Source organism: Alternaria infectoria (assembly GCF_024043175.1).
Source record: "Alternaria infectoria strain BMP 0036 chromosome Unknown scaffold_15, whole genome shotgun sequence".
Classification (NCBI taxonomy): Eukaryota; Fungi; Ascomycota; class Dothideomycetes; order Pleosporales; family Pleosporaceae; genus Alternaria; species Alternaria infectoria.
Genome location: NW_026250704.1, coordinates 603,987 through 621,666, shown reverse-complemented (window position 1 = coordinate 621,666; position 17,680 = coordinate 603,987). Strand labels below are relative to the sequence as shown.

The window sequence follows — 17,680 nt, the reverse complement described above, 5'->3', positions numbered from 1 at the left end:
TCAGAACTTACCCTTGTCGGTCGGCACAACTCTTTTCCATTCGGGCTCAACACCGCTCGTAGATTCGATGCCCCTCAGGCGGTCGCGATAGAAGATGCGATAGCTGTCAAGCGCATACGCACCCATGCCCGGCAGGTGCGCAACCTCCCAGCCTTCTCTATCGTCGTCAGGCCCTAAGATCTCTCCTGGCTTGACATCTGCACCACATCCACGGTCAGGATAATGTAACCTCCTGTACCTTCTCTCTTTACATGGAGGAGCGGAAAGCCAGGCTTCAGCCAGTGCTATAAGGCGGGCCGCTCGAATCCGGTGGAGGCCTATGGGCTGCAACATTGTTGTCAGATCTTCGAGAGATGCGGTGGAGAGCTCATTTGGCGATGGATAGGCCACGAGTAAACTGAAGAGCACTGGACGTGCCATTTGGCCCCGAGTCTGGTTCCATAGGATCGCTTGGACTACCAATGCATACAAGCTGTCGCATACACGCTCTTGAATGAGGCCATACTTTGCAGGCTGGAGCTCAAAAGGAAAACCGGGGGGTGTTGAGATGACGATTGGGTGGTCTTCGGTATCTACCCGGGTGGGCGTTCTAGCTGAAGGCTTGCGTGTTTTAGGTGCGGCATTGATCTTTCGCTTCGCTCGTGGAGTGTCAGAAGTCGTTCGACGGCTTCGCAAAGTAACTGCCATAGTCAAGCATCAGATTTAATGTTTGTAAGAAGACCACTGAGCAGTCAGACATGCATCTCAACCGGCATACTTCTGGGAACCAGAGGCTCTGTGCGTGAAGCTTGCAGCCGGTTCCATGACGCTAATAGAAAGTCAATGATACAACGCGTCATTGAAACACGGCGTCCAGCTAGATGGGCCTAACCTGATACTGAACGGAATATGCTTTATCATTTTTGTAGGGTGTTTCAAAAGAATCAAAGAAGTCCCTGGCGAAACGCAGCTTCCCAGCGCAGACGAAGAAGAATGAGGCTCCTGGCATGATAAGCCTCGTTCTTGGAAGCCGCCCCACCACCCGCGACCCACTCGGCAAGAGCCCGGCACCCATCGGAATCGATCAAACAGTCAGCGCTCTATCCAATGCGACTCTCGAAAACCCTAACAACAAACAAATATGTCTTTTAATGACGACCTCGACGATGACGACACGCTCGTATCCAGCCCGCGCATCAAATACGAAGGCGAAGACACGAGCCCTACTACCGATCGCGAATTGAAGGCTTGGTATGCGTACCCAATCGCAGCCGAAGTCTTCGCTGTAGTCGCAGTCGGTACGTCATAGCCTTCTCTTCCACCCTGCCCACGCAACCACCACCATACACATGTATCAATTTTCGCGTCTTACTTACAGATTCAAGGCGCATTCCTCCCAGTCATCCTCGAGCAACTCGCACGAGAAAATGGCGTCTTCTTCTCCGATCACTCAAAGCCATGTGTCGACCATACCGCATCCGGAAAACTCCGGATACGCGACGATGCAGACCGCAAAGCCGGAGGAGACTCTGAGCAATGCATGGTGAGGTATCTGGGGAGGGACATGTCGACGAGTAGTTTCGCCATGTATACGTTCTCTACGGCTGTATTACTTCAAGCAGTGGTCTTGATATGTTTCAGTTCCTTCGCCGATCATGGTAAGTCATTATGCTCAATATCTTACATATTTAACTAGGACTAACATGTTACCAAGGCCCATACCGCAAGAAGATGCTCATGTTCACATCGTACATGGGATCACTAGCCAGCTGTCTTTTCATCTTCATCTCACCATCACTATACTATCTCGCTCCTATTCTAGTCATCGTCGGAGTTGCGAGTCTAGGCTGTTCATTCGTCCTGCTAAACGCATTCTTGCCACTGCTTGTCGCCAATCATCCAGATAACAATACGCTTGGGAAACCGTCATCTTCCGACTCCGCATCAGACGTCGAGCTGGAGTCACTGAACCCAGCCAATGGACCATCTTCCACGCACGCCCGCTTCGACCCCGATCGGTTGAAACGAGATCTAGAAAGAAGCGCACAAATCTCTAGTAAAGGCGTGGGATATGGCTACATGGCCGCAGTCTTCGTCCAGATCCTTAGTATACTGATCATAGTTCTCTTCAACAAAACGGCTCTGTCGAAAACGTCGCCCAGTCTCTCCATCCGTATGATTCTATTAATGGTCGGTCTCTGGTGGGCTATATTCTCCATCCCAACACTGTTGTGGCTACGTCCAAGACCAGGTCCACCACTACCAACACAGACTGCGCAGAGCTTTGCCGGAGGAAAGTCATCGTCAAAGATAAGAACGTTTCTGTTCTACACATCCTTCTCCTTGCGCAGCTTCTACGGCACACTGCGAAGAGCCATAAAGTTACGACAGACGCTCCTTTTCCTGATATCGTGGTTCCTGCTGTCGGATGCCGTGGCGACCATCTCTGGAACGGCTGTTCTCTTCGCACGCACCGAGTTGCACATGGGCACCATTGCCATCGCACTACTTTCCATCACATCTATCGGATCTGGCATCGTGGGCGCGTTTGCGTGGCCGCATGTGCAACGGCGCTTCGCACTACAGCCCAAGACCGTACTACTTTGTTGTGTAGCGGGCATGGAGATCATTCCTCTCTATGGCTTACTCGGATACATACCTATATTTAAGAGCTTGGGGTTCATTGGTCTGCAGAAGGCGTGGGAGATCTACCCCATTGCTGTCATCCATGGGATAGTCATGGGTGGTATATCTTCTTATGCGCGGTCCGTCTATGCGCCTTTGATACCTGAGGGCAGTGAAGCGGCGTTCTTTGCGCTGTATGCTGTTACGGATAAAGGTAGCAGTGCATTCGGTCCAGCTCTTGTCGGGTTCATCGTTGACCAGGCGGCCACGATACGCCCGGCTTTCATCTTCCTGGCGGTCCTGGTGGTATTGCCAGCACCGTTGCTGTGGCGGTTGGATGTGGAAAAGGGGAGAGAGGATGCGCGCGCGATGGCAGACGGAGATGTCCAGGGACGGGGAACGTACGAGAGGGTTCGTGAAGAGTAATGAGCCGACGACTGAAGTCGGTGGGTATGATATTCATGTTCCGTAGATGCTAGTACGCCGCCCAATGCTGTCAACGCCAAAATGATAATGATCACACGCTTTAAGTCCTCTCTTCCACCTTCGGGCGCTTACTGTCCCGGTCGTGATCGTCGCCGAACCTCTTCCTCTCGCCAAGTGGCTTCGCGTTTGCGCCAGAAGGGCCCTCTCTATCCCGATCTCTTCCGCCATAAGCATCAGGTCTGAATCTCTCGTCGACACCGAAGTCGCCCTTGTCTCTCCGCGGCCGGTCATCACCGAAGTCACCCCATTTGCCGGTATCTTCGGTCTTCATATCCCTATAGCGTGTCCGACCCTTTTTGCCCAGTTTTGTCATGTCTCTGATCTGCATGTACTCGGGAAGAATCTCGCGATTCGTCTCGTCTTCGAAGCGCGCGTTCATGAGGTTCCTTCTATCCACACCCAGTTCCTTGAGCTCGTCTGTGAAGAAGGCGCCCTTGTGGAAGTACTTCTGCATGTACTGCATTTGCCCACGGTCGCCCTTTTCTTCTTGCTGTTTCTCGATGAAGGCGCGGTCTTCGGCTTCGCGTTCGGCGGCGGATAAGTTGCGGCGGCGCTCGATCTCTGCGCGCTCTGCTTCGGCTTCTTCGATCGCGAGACGTTCGCGCTTGATGCGCTTGAGCTCGCGCAGCTTCCAGGCGGCATATTCGGCGTCGGGGTCTACGCCGTCTGTGTCGTCGATGGCGTTGATGTCGGCGTCTTCCACGTCGTCATCCCAGTCTTTCTTGCCCGCTGCCTTTTCTGCTATGCGCTGCTCGACCTGCTCTTGTACAAGCGCCCTGTTCTGCTCCTGCCGCCGCGCTTCCTCTTCTGCCGCTATCTCCTCTGCTGATTTGACAGGTGCGACTTTGTTCCGCTCGTTCTTCTTCAGAAACACGGGGCGCAGTAATTTCTTCGGTGCCTCTTCTTCGCTACTTGACTCCTCCTCAGAAGACTCTTCTTCACTGCCGCTACCGCTTTCACTCCCGCTGCCATCTTCGCCGCCCTCCTCTTCCTCGCTTTCTGTCTCGAACTCGTCTTCTAGCGCCTTGCGCTCCGCCTCGGATTTCTGCCGCGACGCAAGTTTTGCTTTGAGCGCCGACTTGGGAAACGACGATGCGATGGGCGCGGGCTTTGGTTTCGCGAAAGGTTTGGGCTTTGGCTGTTCCTCCTCCGACTCTGATTCTGAGCTCGAGCGTTCTTCGGGTTCAGGCGCAGCTGTGGGTTTGCCGGCGAATTGGCGCGTTCGCACGGGTTGCGCGGTGAGTTTCTTGGATTTTGGTGGCGGCATAGTTACGGTTTGCAGAGGTGGGACGGAGTATAGAGGAAATGTGCAAACCTAGAGTGAACCGTGAACGCGCTGCCGCGGCTCTGGCAAGCGGCTTGGCGCGCGTAAGGCTGAACGACACATTTCGTACTGTACCAAGATTCCCAAAATCACTCCGTAGGCAACAATCTACGTGTGAACAAGTCTACAAACGACTGCAAACACTTTACGCACTCTCCATACACATAATATCTCGATTACACCCTCCTATATCTGTTGGTGGCGTTGTATAAATTTTATGCGCAAATAGACATCGTGTTTTGCCTCCTAAAATACTACCTGTCCATCTCTCTCCGTCTGAGATTCCCCACCCAACAGGTGGTCGCCAACCTATACAGCTTTTGGGGATGAATTGACTGGTTTAATGCTATAGACTTGTACTTTGTCTCAAGTTCTGCTAACAAATAGACTTGGACATACAGAGAAGCATATGTACCTGGACGCATACACCGAGCTTGAGCATGATGATATCTACCAGATTGTGTACTACCTGGCCAGCACATGAACGTACACTCAGATTATCTCATATTCAACCCATGAACATACGCCCATTCTAAAGCATAAACGAGTCAAATCCAACGGTTTTACGTGGATTTAAAGCCCTGCAGAAATGATAGATGCCCTCACAGTTGCCAGTAGCCGCCATATGAACCACAAGGGAATTAACGATGTCATGTCGCTGAATTACACTAGGGAAATTTCATGATGTAAGAGTGAGGTAGTTGTACTTTATTTTGGATTATACACCCTTTGAGGGGTTGCTATTCTAATGCGTTGGTGCTTAGCACACAATAATCCTTGGACTCGGGCCTACGCAAGTCGGGCTCTCGGAACGCCATCATATCAAGCCCTGGAGCACGAACACATAAAGTGTCGACCAGTCAAAAGACTACATATACAATAACGCCTGTTGATGCAGTGGTAATGTAAAGAAAGTGCTGATCAAATCTATTGATCAATGAAATGCTCACCAAAAGAACCACCCAATGCAATGCACGCTCGAACGCAGCAAATATCATGTCCTCTGGACTAAGGGATGGGCAATCAATGTAAGCCCAGAAAGTTCGTAAAGTTGTTACACGAAGGTAATGAGTGGCCGTTCACCTGAATACAGGTTGTTGGGGAACAGGAAGTTGGTTGAACTGGTTGGTCTCAGGCCATGCACTCCGGTCCATGTATGGTAGGAGGCCAGAACGACGGTCAGTCATCGGCTGACCCAGAGGCTGATACTGCATCTGGTCGTATCTGATGTTCCTCGCAGGGTTGTGGATAGACGTCTGAGGTGGAGGCACAAGTAGTGTCTGCACGGTACGAACCGGTCGATAAGGAGACTGGCGCTGATTAAGGAAATGGGATGGCGATAATTGTCTCGAGCCCGTTGCCGGGAAGGCGCCGACTGGAGAGGAACCTGCGGACTGTGGGTAAGGACTAATTTGACGAGACTGATCGGTAGAGGGCGTGTAGTTGTGGGCGTAAGGCGGTGGGGCCGACGATGTTGGTGTGCTAGTCGGTTGCTGCCATTGGACGGGCGGAGGGTACACCATGGCCATGGAGCGGCCACCTGGAACTGGTAGCGGAAGGTCTGACCAGTTCTTCATCTGGGTCGGCGGCATCTGCTGAGGTGGAGGTATCGAAAGACTTGGCAGAGGGGGTAAGCGATTCACGGATGGTGGTGGCTCGAATGACCTATTGACGGGCGTCTGCAGGGTCGGGATCGGAGGTGCATTGCTGTAGGGGCCAGGTGCAAATCCATGGGCCTGTCGCTTCATCGGGGGCTCGATACTGTAATCAGCGCTGCGTTTGCGTTGAATGGGTCCGAGTTCCGGAAGGGCGCCGATCGGGGATACCGTGGCCGACGTGGCCTGTGGTTGCAAAAGCGGGGTATTGGAGAACGCCATGTGGCTCGGGGAGTACATCATCGTAGTCGGTGGTGACGTTTGCTGCTGGGTTGGTGGTGAAGGAACAAAGTTCTGCGGGAGGCCTAGCATGTTCTGAGGACCGACTGGGCTTACAGCACCGGAGGCTGGAAACTTGGATGCTCGATCGAAGAAGGTTCCGAACTTGCCCAGAATACCGTGCCACTCGTTCCACTTCTCCTTTGATGTGAAAAGACTGTATCGCATATTGCTGAGGAATTCGACCTCCATGATGTGCACCTCCTGTACCGAAATACCCGAGACCTCGGCCCATGTCTTGTTCGTGTACGTGTTGTCATCGAGGAACTTGTTGCCGAGCATGAGAGCTACAGTCAGTAGACGGTATTCGCTGCCAGGTTTTCCCTTGACTGTGGGGTTGGTCTGCTTGAGCCTGTAGATGAAAAGCAGCGCCAAGAGAATGACATTTTGCGCAACCTGTGTGGTCGTCAAGATGGTTGCTACCCACTTCCTGAAACCAGTTGTAGGATGTGCGTCGGGAACGAGCGGCTGCATCGGCTGGCGTGGTGAGGCGGTATCAAGTACTTGCTTGAGCGTGGCCGAGCTCTCGAACCAGAAGAGACATGTCACCTAGATGGATGGTTAGTGGTTGTTGGTGAGATGATGGGGCCTGGAATTACCTCTGCTGCTAATTGAGGAAGACCCTCTTGTGGCGTGCTGATGGTCGGTGGAATCTTGAGGTTTGGTGATATGGTGTACTTCTTCCTCGGTGTCTGAGCCATCTCTTGTGCCTGTGGTTGTTGCCTTGGCGGGCTGGGACTTCGTGGAGCTGCTGCTGATCTGGAGTTGCCGATTGCAGGCAGTTGGTAGCCGTACTGATGCCCTGCACCTTGGTTCGGCGGTAGTGAGACCACCCTCACTGCTGAGCCGGGAAGTTCTGGAGGTGTGAGGGGAGCTCGGGGGGCTTGCTCATAGCTGTGAGAGAGACTGGGGTAGGGAAGGTGCATCGTGGCGTCGAGCTTGGAGGAGCTGCGAGGTGCCGTGGCATACAGGTTGAAGGGAGGCTCCCGCGGCAGGGCGTGAGGCATTGGGCGAGGGAGCTGTAGCTCGAGCATGTGGACGGCAAGAGGACGGAGACGGTGAGGTGAGGTGAGTGGTGAAAGGCGGCGAGGTCAATGTGAGCAGGCGGTCATGTCCAGCAACTATTGTTTGCACGCTATCCTCTTCACTCAACCTTGGTTTGGCAGGAGGATGTCGACGACGGAGAGGTTGGCCTGTGGACGGGAGCAGGAGCTAGGCCAATCAAAGCCAGGCTATATCCGGGACACGGCAACGACGCTTGCAACTAGACTTGTAGGAGGAGAGGGTTTGGCAAAGGAGAGTGCAGAGGGACACAATAAAGAGACGTCAGGCCCGGTGAGCGTCCTGGCCGTGTGGTGCTATACCGGGAGCGGCTTGGTGTTGGATGTGGGTAATGGTGGTGAGTGATTGTGACTGTAGGGAGGCGGATTGTCGGGGGCCCGCACGCTGGCATGGCAGACATGGCTTGGGGCCGTTGGATTTGAATAAAACATAGGTAATTCACACACACGGAGTCGTGAAGGCTCGGAAGGTTCCAGGCAGGAGCGAGCAGGGTAGGAGGAACGCCCCAAGAGGCTGATCCAGGACCCAGAAGGAGAAGCCGCGCTCTGACATCAACCGCGCCTGGAAGGAGCTAGGGGCGCACGGCCGCCAGCACAAAGCAACCGCGACCGGGGGTTCGCCGCGAGGGCAGGAGCGACCGACGCGACTAGCAGCCAAGCCGCGCGGGCTAATTACTGCTACTACAACAAGTCCAGCACGAGCGTCGTGAATAATCCATCCCTGCGCCAAACCACCCCAGCACCAGCTGCGCCGCGCGATACAGCCTCAGCACTCCCGCGCGCGCTGATTGGGCGGCGGCCCCTCAGGCGATGCATGGTGCGCGTCCAGAGGGGCTTCAGCCATGATTCCCCCCACCACACACGACCTTGCCCAGTGCGCACTGCGACAGTGGGACACCATCCGGCCACAAACGAAGAAACGATAGCGCTGGTGGGCCTCATCAACTCGCTGCAGCCTACATGGTAGGCCTGCTGCCTCCACGGAGCGCTGCCGTCTCAGACACGACGACTGATCAGAGATGGTGAGATCCCTTGCGCATCGCGGCCAGCTGCACCGGCCAAGGCGGAGCACCCACCACGAATGGTGGCCGCAGACGGCACCTCCAAACGCTGCCAGCAGCAGCAGGAATTGCCGTAAGCGGCAGACCTCCATCACGATCCATGAGACGACCGGTAATCGCCAGTGACGACCCCAGCCTGGGCGGTCTGGAAGGGCACTATACGCGTGCAGCGTCCCGCCCATGCCGTGTTTGACCACCTGCTGCCCGCTTGCCGCCCTCAGGCATCTAAAAAGCATCTGCTGCAAGCGCACGCATAGCAAATGGCGAGACTCAGTGTGGCAGACTGGACGGCGCCGCTGTGCTGCCAGACTGCAAGCGACACGAACCAGTCGCCCAGCCAGCCCGCCCTAGTTAGCCAAATCGCCGTCTTACCTTTCCCTAAGCATGCTCTATATCCGAGCCCGAACCCTGTCCAACGCGAAGCTTCCCATGCTGAAGTTTGCGCGAGCGCTGCTGATCAGCAATCCTCTTTTTTTTTGCAGATGATTTTGCTGAATGACTTCCAATCATGTGGAGCCCGACCGCTGCAGCCCTCGGTTCCGATGCTTCCGGCGAATGGCAAGTATGAGGCACCCCGACGCTAGACACAGTGTTGTTATTGAGACCGGCCGGCGACGTGTTGCGTGCACTCCAAGTTGAGGCAATCTGCACTGCAGAACCGCCTTTGCAACGCCCCTGACGAAACACGATTTCGGGTATTGCGCGCGCCTCAGTTGCTGCATTCCATCACCTTGCGCGTCCATCAGGCCGGCCATAGCTGTTGCGGGGGCCTGCGGCTTGCTGGGTGCATCCACCTGTCCCGGACGCCTGTGTTGCAAGTCTTGCAAATCTTGCAATCCGCGTCCAGTTCCAAGGTTGCCTTTGCTGACCCGTCCAGCTAGCACCGGCGTCGTGAAGCATGATTGCTTATCGAGTCGCTTGCTTGGCCAGCAGCGCTAACCGTGAAACCGTGACGGAATTACACATGGCCAGAGCAGCAAGGGATACGCAGCCCGTAATCTATCGATAGCACTGAGTAGAGTCTGTGCCGCCGGTGATCCTGCTTCGCAATGCAATGAGGTTGTTGTTGGAACGGTGGAGCTTAGCAAAGCGAGCGCCGTCATACGTACAGTACATGAGCAGGGGTGTGGGTCGTGCTCGGTCCGTCGTCACTCTCTGCAAAAAAAGATGCCCACGTAATCACCTCTATTAACACATGGATGGCGATTGCTTGCAACCACCCGGCATGGATGCATTCCATATGCTGGTTAGCCCTCCACCGCCCGTCAAACTACTCCTATAGCATCGGTACGATGTCGGTGTGAGGGGCGACATCTCAAACACGCCCCTTCGTTGCTCCATGCCAACGGGAGGCTCGGGATGCCTGGACGACTCGGCTGGCGATTCGCTGATGCGCGTGATACGACCGCCCAAAGTCCTCCACAGCGCTGCAATAGTCATGGCTCTATCGAAACTAACTTCGCCGCTGTGCATCATCGCCTGCAGTGACCGTATGTCCAGAATCCACGTTCGACAGCGATCCCGTCTGACCGAGCGTCCTGACCGTCGTGTGGAGATGAATGGTGACTATTTTGGCGCAGAAAGGGCAATAGCTCCTTCCACGGAAGGCTGGGGGGCGTAGTACGGAGAGGACGGACGATACTCGGCACCGCTTTCCTCACCATTACACGATTATACGAGCCCCAACGACTCGTTACCGTCCTGCCCAGCCTATACCATTCACGGCACATCTATTAGCTTGGCCATGGCGCGCTGAGACGTACCGCGCTTCCACCACGCGTACATTACACCATGCATCATCTATCGTCGATTGACTCCATCGTTTGCCTTTCAACAACTGACCCTGCCGAGCAGTGCAGCTCCATGGATGTGCCTCTAGTGCATTTCATCATGCGCAGCAACCTGGCCACAAGACGTTTGCGAAAACCACTCAGCCGAGACCAGCATATATGGTTGGCGCCAGCTTGAGCACGCAAGTCCTTGGCTGGCGCGCGATATGGCAGACTTTTTTTTTACCATGCTCTCACGACCCTGTGCCCGAACGGTCGCGATCACGAAGTGCGATGGATGCAGCTTGGCTACGGCTCATTAATTCCGGTCTGCGACCGGCCTTAGCGGCCCAGCTGCAAAAGCAGAACGCGATAGACGCACACACTGCAACAAGTCTTATGCCGACTCAGGATCTTGTACCTCTTTGCCACACGAGTCCAGTGGGTCGAGTTTAGCCTTTCGACACGGCTTGCGGCGTCCTCAGATCCATATCCAGTTCCCCGCTCTCTTGTGCTGAAAGAAGTAGGTCAGACGGTTCCCAACGAATGAGCACTGCGCAACCCCACGCTCTAGAGCGAGGACGCCGTAATCAACCAGCGACCCAACCTCAAGGCCTCCGTACCCGGATGATGGATCCCTTGCTATGCCTAGACGTGATCCTCTCGACATTTACCAAGGTGTATTGTGACGCAACCACTTTGCACTCGGGCTGCAATACCGCTCGTCTGACAGTGTTACAGCATGCTGACCGGCCAGGACGTAATGCGGGAAGATAGGCTCTATCCAAGGGGTACCGATACTTGCTACTTCCCACCGGAGATTGAATGTGAATATGTACAAGGGCGTTGGTACCGATCCACGAGGCCATACTAGTCTGCCCGATGCACAGCTGACCCGTATCATCATCTATCCCGCGGCTGACACTGTCATGAAGGACAACAAGTCCCGTATGCGTTACGCCACAAGCTTCATTAACACATTAGCGAAGCCACTCACGCGCCAGTCAGCCAACCAACTTTGTGTGACCAAGTTGCACCTTATTATTACACCCCATGCTACCAAAGTATCATGCAGGAGGCTCCATCTATTTGCGCCAAAGACAATGCTTCCGAGGTCGGTAAACCCTCGCTATCTTTTCCAAATACAATACGTCAAACTAGCTCGCCAAGCTCAGGCTCTTCTTTACTTTATTGCCGGGCGAAACTCCTTCAAAGGCAAACGACTTGCAATTCGTCGGCTGCCTAGCGCTCGATTCGCACAACGATGTTCCAGCTTGGACATCTGGCGGTGCTTTCGACGCACGCGGCGAGTCATCGTGCCACCATCATGCAACAACCAACAAAGGCAACCGGCTAACACACTCCACACCTCCTTCCGTGCTCAGAAGCAACTCTGGATTGCCGTTCGAGGGGCCGATTGCAGCTAACCCTCTCAGACAATGCGGACGAACTCTGCGTACAGGACGCACCTGCCGGAACGGATCCCAGGCCGCGCTTGCCCGTCTAGGTGCTGCAGTACATCGCTCAACACATACGGTTCAGCTGTCTTTGGAAAAGCGACGCATCGCTTCTTCACTTCAACGCGAGACATCCTCTGCACCACGTGCATGTCACCGAGCGGATTAGGACACCTTGGCTTGCGCCACTATGTGCAATCACAGTAGTGCGCGCCCTCCGGATCGACCTGTCGAGTTCTCGCTGCGCATCCCAAAGTGACTACTCAGCCTTGTGCAGGGACAAAGGGAAATGGGGCAGAACGCCGCACGCAGCCGTTGACCCAAAGGATCCGTAAGACGTGCAGACAGTCTCACCGGCTCGCACAAGCGGAGTGCCGACCAACTGGATTCCATGCTGATTACGGACACGTCGCGGGGATTGACCACCGACACGAAGGCTTTTCATGTGCATCATCACCTTCCATCGTTCGTCTCTCACTGCAGCTACTAGTGTTGTGGCATGCTTTCAAAGGGATCACCTTCCCCGACTGCACTGCCTGACAGGTTCGGACTCCACACAGCTTATATCCCTGCCGGCATCCATCTATTCATCATGGCTTCATTGGACGACAACTCCCTGGTGCGAAAACGGATATGTTACGGCTCGCATGCTACCTGGTCAGGATTCCCGGGTTCCAACATAACAGGCATTGTCGTCGCCGATGGGTTCGAGATTGGGCTCCGCCGTGTGAAAACGACCGTCGCCTGGGCCAGGAAGCTCGTCGATTCGGTTGTGTCGTAACAATAATGTGCATCTTGGAAGCAGGTCTGATACATTTGATGTTGGTGTGCTAATGCAGTAAGATTCAGAGCAACTTCACGCATGCTTCTCATTGGTTCGGGACCACATCTTGAAAGATACAGGTAACGAAATGATAGAACACTCGTATATTGAAGAAGGAAACACAGCCCAAGAAGGAAGGTAGCAGAATGTGAACGTGGTACAGATTCAGTACACTGTGCTAGATACTAGTCAGCTTCACTCATCCATCTTTCCGTGAACACAGCTGCACCACTCTAGTCAGACATATAGTCCCATATATCCAAACTTTTCACACCAGTTTCCACACATGATGATGCATCAGCGACTTCCCAACTAATACTCACGTCACCTCATGCACTAACAACCGTCTCCACCACATGACCATCATCTTAGATCTAACAAGAACCCCCATGTCTCAGCACAAATAGCATGCTCGAGCCACGTCGCAAGTACAATCGACGGTCGTGCCATGGAGACAGTGCGACATGTTTCATATGACTGCGATAGTAGTAGATGTTTGAAACGGGCATTGCATTGGCACCGATCGTGACGTTTGCTTCACTAACAAACACACCGCCACGATTTGGCTTGGTAATGCGCATAGATACTGACGTCTTTGTTGTTCGTGTTGACGTTTGACTATCAAGCTCTGCATTCGGCGTTGCTGCGCGGCCGCTGGTGCTGAGTTGCACAGCCACGGCCTTAGGTCGCCCACCGGATGACGACTTCATTCTCACGATGGCTCAGCCCCTCAATTACACACATGTGGCGGGGAAACAACATGTTGGTCAGCAAGGTAGGCGTCCAGGTCATCCTTGATGATATGTTCATGACGGATATGAGTCAATTCATGGCTGAGCACTGTGGGCCCACGTATTGTAGTGGTATATTTGCGGGACCAACTCATCGTTATACACATAGTATGATACATGCTCCAACGCCCCTCTCTAGAACAGCTTGTTGTCCGCACTGGCCTTGGCTGCGTCTCTCCTCGCGCTCTGCTTCTTCCTGTCTTTTGCCTCGCCTGGCGGCTTGAAGAACAAAGACGGGCTCTCGCCATCCTTCATCGTGTAGTTCAAGTACCCTCTATGCGCTGGGTCGCGGTAGTACTCGATGTCCTTTCTTGCCGTCGCATCAGGCAGCCTGTACTTGTATTTTGACCCGATCTGCTTCATGACAGCAACCATAGCGTCCTTCTTCTTTTCTTCGGCGGCCGTCTGGAGCGCGGTGATGATGGGAGAAGGGATCTTGGCGGCGGCAGAGCGCGCAGTGAGAGAGACGAGGTCTGGCGAGGCTTGGATAGAGATGGTGGGGTGTGAGTCGCCGCGGAGGACGCGCTTAATGGATGTGGGAGAGTAGAAGCGTGTGGTCACGCTGCCGCCGAGGGCTTCGATGCGTGCGATAGCGTCGGCAGAGGCGCGTGAGACGACGATGTGGATGGGTGTGGTCAATTGCTCTGGGTTCTACGGCCACAATTAGCATTCGCGTAGCCATCATTGGTTGGTCTTCTCATACCCTCGCGAGCAGCTTAACGCCATGCCTCTTGACACCGTGCAGACACCTCGACTTGGCCAATTCCTTCATAGTGATGGGCTTTTTCGGGTCCAACCTCCCCTGGTCAATCCAGCTCTGTATCCGGTCCAGATTTATGGGTGACATCTCCACCTTGAACGGGTTGTACTTCCCCCGCCCTCGCTCGGGGTTGGTGATCCATTGTGGTGTCTGACCTCCCTCGAAGCCCGCGGGGACTTTGCCGTGTGCATGCTGACCCTTCTGACCGCGTCCACCAGTCTTTCCCTTTCCCGAGGCGGGACCGCGACCTCGTCGGATCTTTTTATTGTAGGCGCCTGCGTTGTCGGAGAGCGAGGAAAGAATGGATGCGCATCTCTGCTGGGCGGGCACAAGGAGGGGGGCGACCGATGTCGCTGCGGGTGCTCTCGAGCATATGAACAGGAGAGATGAGGCGGCTCGGACCGCTCTTAGCCGTGGTGGCATGGCTGTGGATGGCTATCTTCCTGCTGGCGACGAGCTCGTTGGTGTTGAGCGAATGCGAAGATTCGATGATGAGTAAGCGGCCATGTCCGCGGGATCTAGCCTCATGCGGATGTTAACTTCTGCAACCACGCCGCATCTCCAATCGCTCCTCAACTCCACGCGTCAAAATGGTCTTCCAGCTCCCTCGCTTCAGCTCATCTTAGACACTGGTCGATATCTTGTCTGAGATTAGCACAAACCTCATTTTCAGGTCTATGACCGTAGATGAACCTTGACAATGGTTCGTCTTTTCCCGCCTCAGGGTGCAGGTGAGTTGACGACTACATCGAATTTTGCACACCAAATAGGTTCTCACTAATGAAAAGGTCTACATCCTGCTATTCCCAAGACAGAAGAACCTGGTGTTGCAAATACTGCCACTGCATTGGTCTTATTAGGGCCAACAGCGGCAGCGACTCTGCTTCTGGGCCGGATGATCATCAGACGCCCTTTGCTGACTTTGCCGACGAAATCTGCGTACTTTGTTACCAGAGCAGGTTTTTATTCTCTTGCTCTTGCTGCGCCTCTGGCAGCTTGGTTGACGCACTGGGAAAGTCAGATCAGAAGAAGCATCCTTCATTATGAAGGAATCAATCTCCCAAAATCTCAGATATGGCAAAGCAGTCAGGGGTTTACGAGGGATGATTCTAATATTATTGGTGGAATAGGAGGTATGCTCCTTTCTTTCAGAATGAGGAGCTTACGGAGTCTCTCCATTGGACATCGCCTACTTGGTCGGCTCGGAGCCTTCTCGACTGGATTCTCGACTCCGCTCCTTGTGTCCGATATAACAGTATCGGTATCGGGAACATACCTTCAGGAACGATCTGCACAAAGATCTCATTACGAGAAGGCTGTGGCATTGCGTAAACTCAACAACGACCCTGACTTCATCCAATCTTTACCCCCCAGGTCCCTACTCCCAGAGCGAATTTGGAAGAAGACTGCTCGAGCTGAACGGGTGGCAATTTCATTCGACTCTCTGACTGATGAGGAGAAGGCCTTGTTGCAGCCTACTATGGTATTCAGCTGGCTGGACACTTCGACCTACAATAGTATTCACAAGACGCCGGGGGGCGCTATACCTATGGACTGGAAATATCCAGAGAATGCATCAGCGGCAGAGAAGCGGGAGTATGTGCTCAAAGAGCTTCAGTTCGTTGCGAATATGCTCAAGCCATATGCACACAATAACAGCTTTGCGCTCCAAGGGAAGCCCATTCCGCGTCTCGAAAGCTTTAGTGTAGAATACGCTTCCTTAACTAGGACCTTGGTCACTCTGATGTATGGGATGCTTATACCAGAAGAAGGCAAGCCCGAGCCGCGGATGTACATTCACGATTGCCTAAGCATAATTGATGCAGACAAGGGGGAAGATCATGTTCCGGTGGAGACTCTCGATTGCCTGCGCACGCTCAAGACGTTTTTCGAGAAAAGGAACCAGCCTGAGTATGTTGCGGGAATTGACAACCTCATACGGGAATGTGAAGGGCGTGCTGCAAAGAATAAGGAAGCCAGGAGTGGTCGAAATACAATTGAGGGGTGAAACAAAGGAAGACAAGTCATTGAAGACCATCGCGCTTTGTTACAGGTAGCCGATGTTCAGCAGAATCAAGACATGTAGTTGTTTAGACTGAGCTTTCTTAATTCAGATGTTCGCTGGCGGATGTGATGCATAGAAGACTAATGTAATCGGGCTGCGAACTGCACTCATTACACATGCCCTAGCATCGTTCGAGCAGTGAATTTACCATGCCTAATGCTACCCTCCACTACTGTGATGCGCACGAGATCAAGCCACATCTGACTCTTTCATTGAGCTACTCGCAATGTCCATTCTCTCGTCGTCGATCGTAGCCACCACTGGAAGATACTCTCCAACAATAACTACCACGAATACAGGTACGTACACCCACAATCGCACACCACATATAAACTCTAAACCCAACAGTCTACTTCAACAGTCTACTTAACCAGTAATAGAAGTAAACCAACACCCACACAACAACCGCGATGTCTGGAAACAACAACCCTGAAGATTGGCGGAAAGTCACAGGTATCGGCCACGGCAAGGACTGGGGCGCGCCAACCGCGTACCCCAAGAACGGGACTGCCTGGGGAAAGGCATTGAACCCATCAGCCGACAACAACAACACCAACAACGACAAGGCTTCGCCTGCTACACCTGCAAAGGGCTTGAACGCCGCGGCTCCATCCTTTACTCCTGGTGGGGGAACTGCGAAGAAGTAGGGGGTACGTCTACGAATGGAACAAGCCTGACTAGGAAATAAGCTGAGATTCAAGCAAGAGGAAACGGCGTAGATGTTGGCGGCAGATATGACGTCGACACAACAGGCATGTGAGGTGTAGGTGTTACAACGTAGATTCCCAGTTTACTGTTTGGGTGTATACTTGGAGGATGGTGTATTCATGTATTCGCCAAACGTTGGTTTGTTGGAATGTGGGCGGTGACATCTCAACCGTTCGGTTAACCAAGGCCATCGCGAACGTGTCTATGTATAGCACCAGAACTAGGCTTGCCAACAGTACATGTACTCACTACATCTCTCTATAAAGCTTCTTGCACTCTTACCAAGAGTCTGCGCATAACACATCTTCCTGCACATAACAAAAACCACTCTACAACAACAACAACAACAACACCAGAAAACATGAGCAACAACCCCTTCTACAACAACGACCCCTTCAACGTCACCGGCCTCGGCCACGGCGCAGACTGGGGTACCAGACGCCCCTACGACGCTCGCTCCCACTCAGCCTGGGGTCCAGGCAGCGGCAGTCTCCAAAACTCGTCTATCCCTTACCACACATCCTCAGACATGCGATACTTGGGTCCGTACATGTCATATCCTTTGGATCCAGACTCGCCGCGCGGAGGCTCTTGGTATCGCCCGTATGGGGGATCGCGATGGGGCGGAGGCGGTCGGAATGTAAGGTCTCCATCTCCGCCTCGGGGCCCGGGATATTATGATGATTTTGAAGAATATGGGGGAGAGCAATATGGTGGAGGTGGTTGGGGTGGGCGGTCGAGGTCGGGCTCTCCACCGCGAGGCGAGGGTTACTATGATGATTTCGATGAATGGTGGTAGATGATGGTTCCCGTTGGGAAATGTGTTCATCATGGACT

At 53.7% G+C, this 17,680-nt stretch overlaps 4 protein-coding genes across 4 annotated transcripts; 1 reads left to right on the top strand and 3 right to left on the bottom strand.

Moving 5' to 3' along the window:
• Window positions 1-1,120: 1,120 nt before the first annotated feature.
• J4E92_008245 (uncharacterized protein) lies at window positions 1,121-3,030 on the top strand (the record flags this gene model as incomplete). Its single annotated transcript, XM_051499598.1, has 3 exons — window positions 1,121-1,277; window positions 1,365-1,637; window positions 1,694-3,030. The coding sequence occupies 3 exons, from the start codon at window positions 1,121-1,123 to the stop codon at window positions 3,028-3,030; spliced, it is 1,767 nt and encodes a 588-aa protein (XP_051350381.1).
• A 100-nt stretch (window positions 3,031-3,130) lies between these two features.
• Window positions 3,131-4,357, bottom strand: J4E92_008244 (uncharacterized protein; the record flags this gene model as incomplete). The annotated part of the gene is made up of 1 exon (XM_051499597.1): window positions 3,131-4,357. One exon carries the CDS (start codon window positions 4,355-4,357, stop codon window positions 3,131-3,133), a length of 1,227 nt encoding a protein of 408 aa, XP_051350380.1.
• A 1,136-nt stretch (window positions 4,358-5,493) lies between these two features.
• Window positions 5,494-7,049, bottom strand: J4E92_008243 (uncharacterized protein; the record flags this gene model as incomplete). The annotated part of the gene is made up of 2 exons (XM_051499596.1): window positions 5,494-6,897; window positions 6,948-7,049. 2 exons carry the CDS (start codon window positions 7,047-7,049, stop codon window positions 5,494-5,496), a joined length of 1,506 nt encoding a protein of 501 aa, XP_051350379.1.
• A 6,396-nt stretch (window positions 7,050-13,445) lies between these two features.
• Window positions 13,446-14,493, bottom strand: J4E92_008242 (uncharacterized protein; the record flags this gene model as incomplete). The annotated part of the gene is made up of 2 exons (XM_051499595.1): window positions 13,446-13,961; window positions 14,014-14,493. The coding sequence occupies 2 exons, from the start codon at window positions 14,491-14,493 to the stop codon at window positions 13,446-13,448; spliced, it is 996 nt and encodes a 331-aa protein (XP_051350378.1).
• Window positions 14,494-17,680: the final 3,187 nt, after the last annotated feature.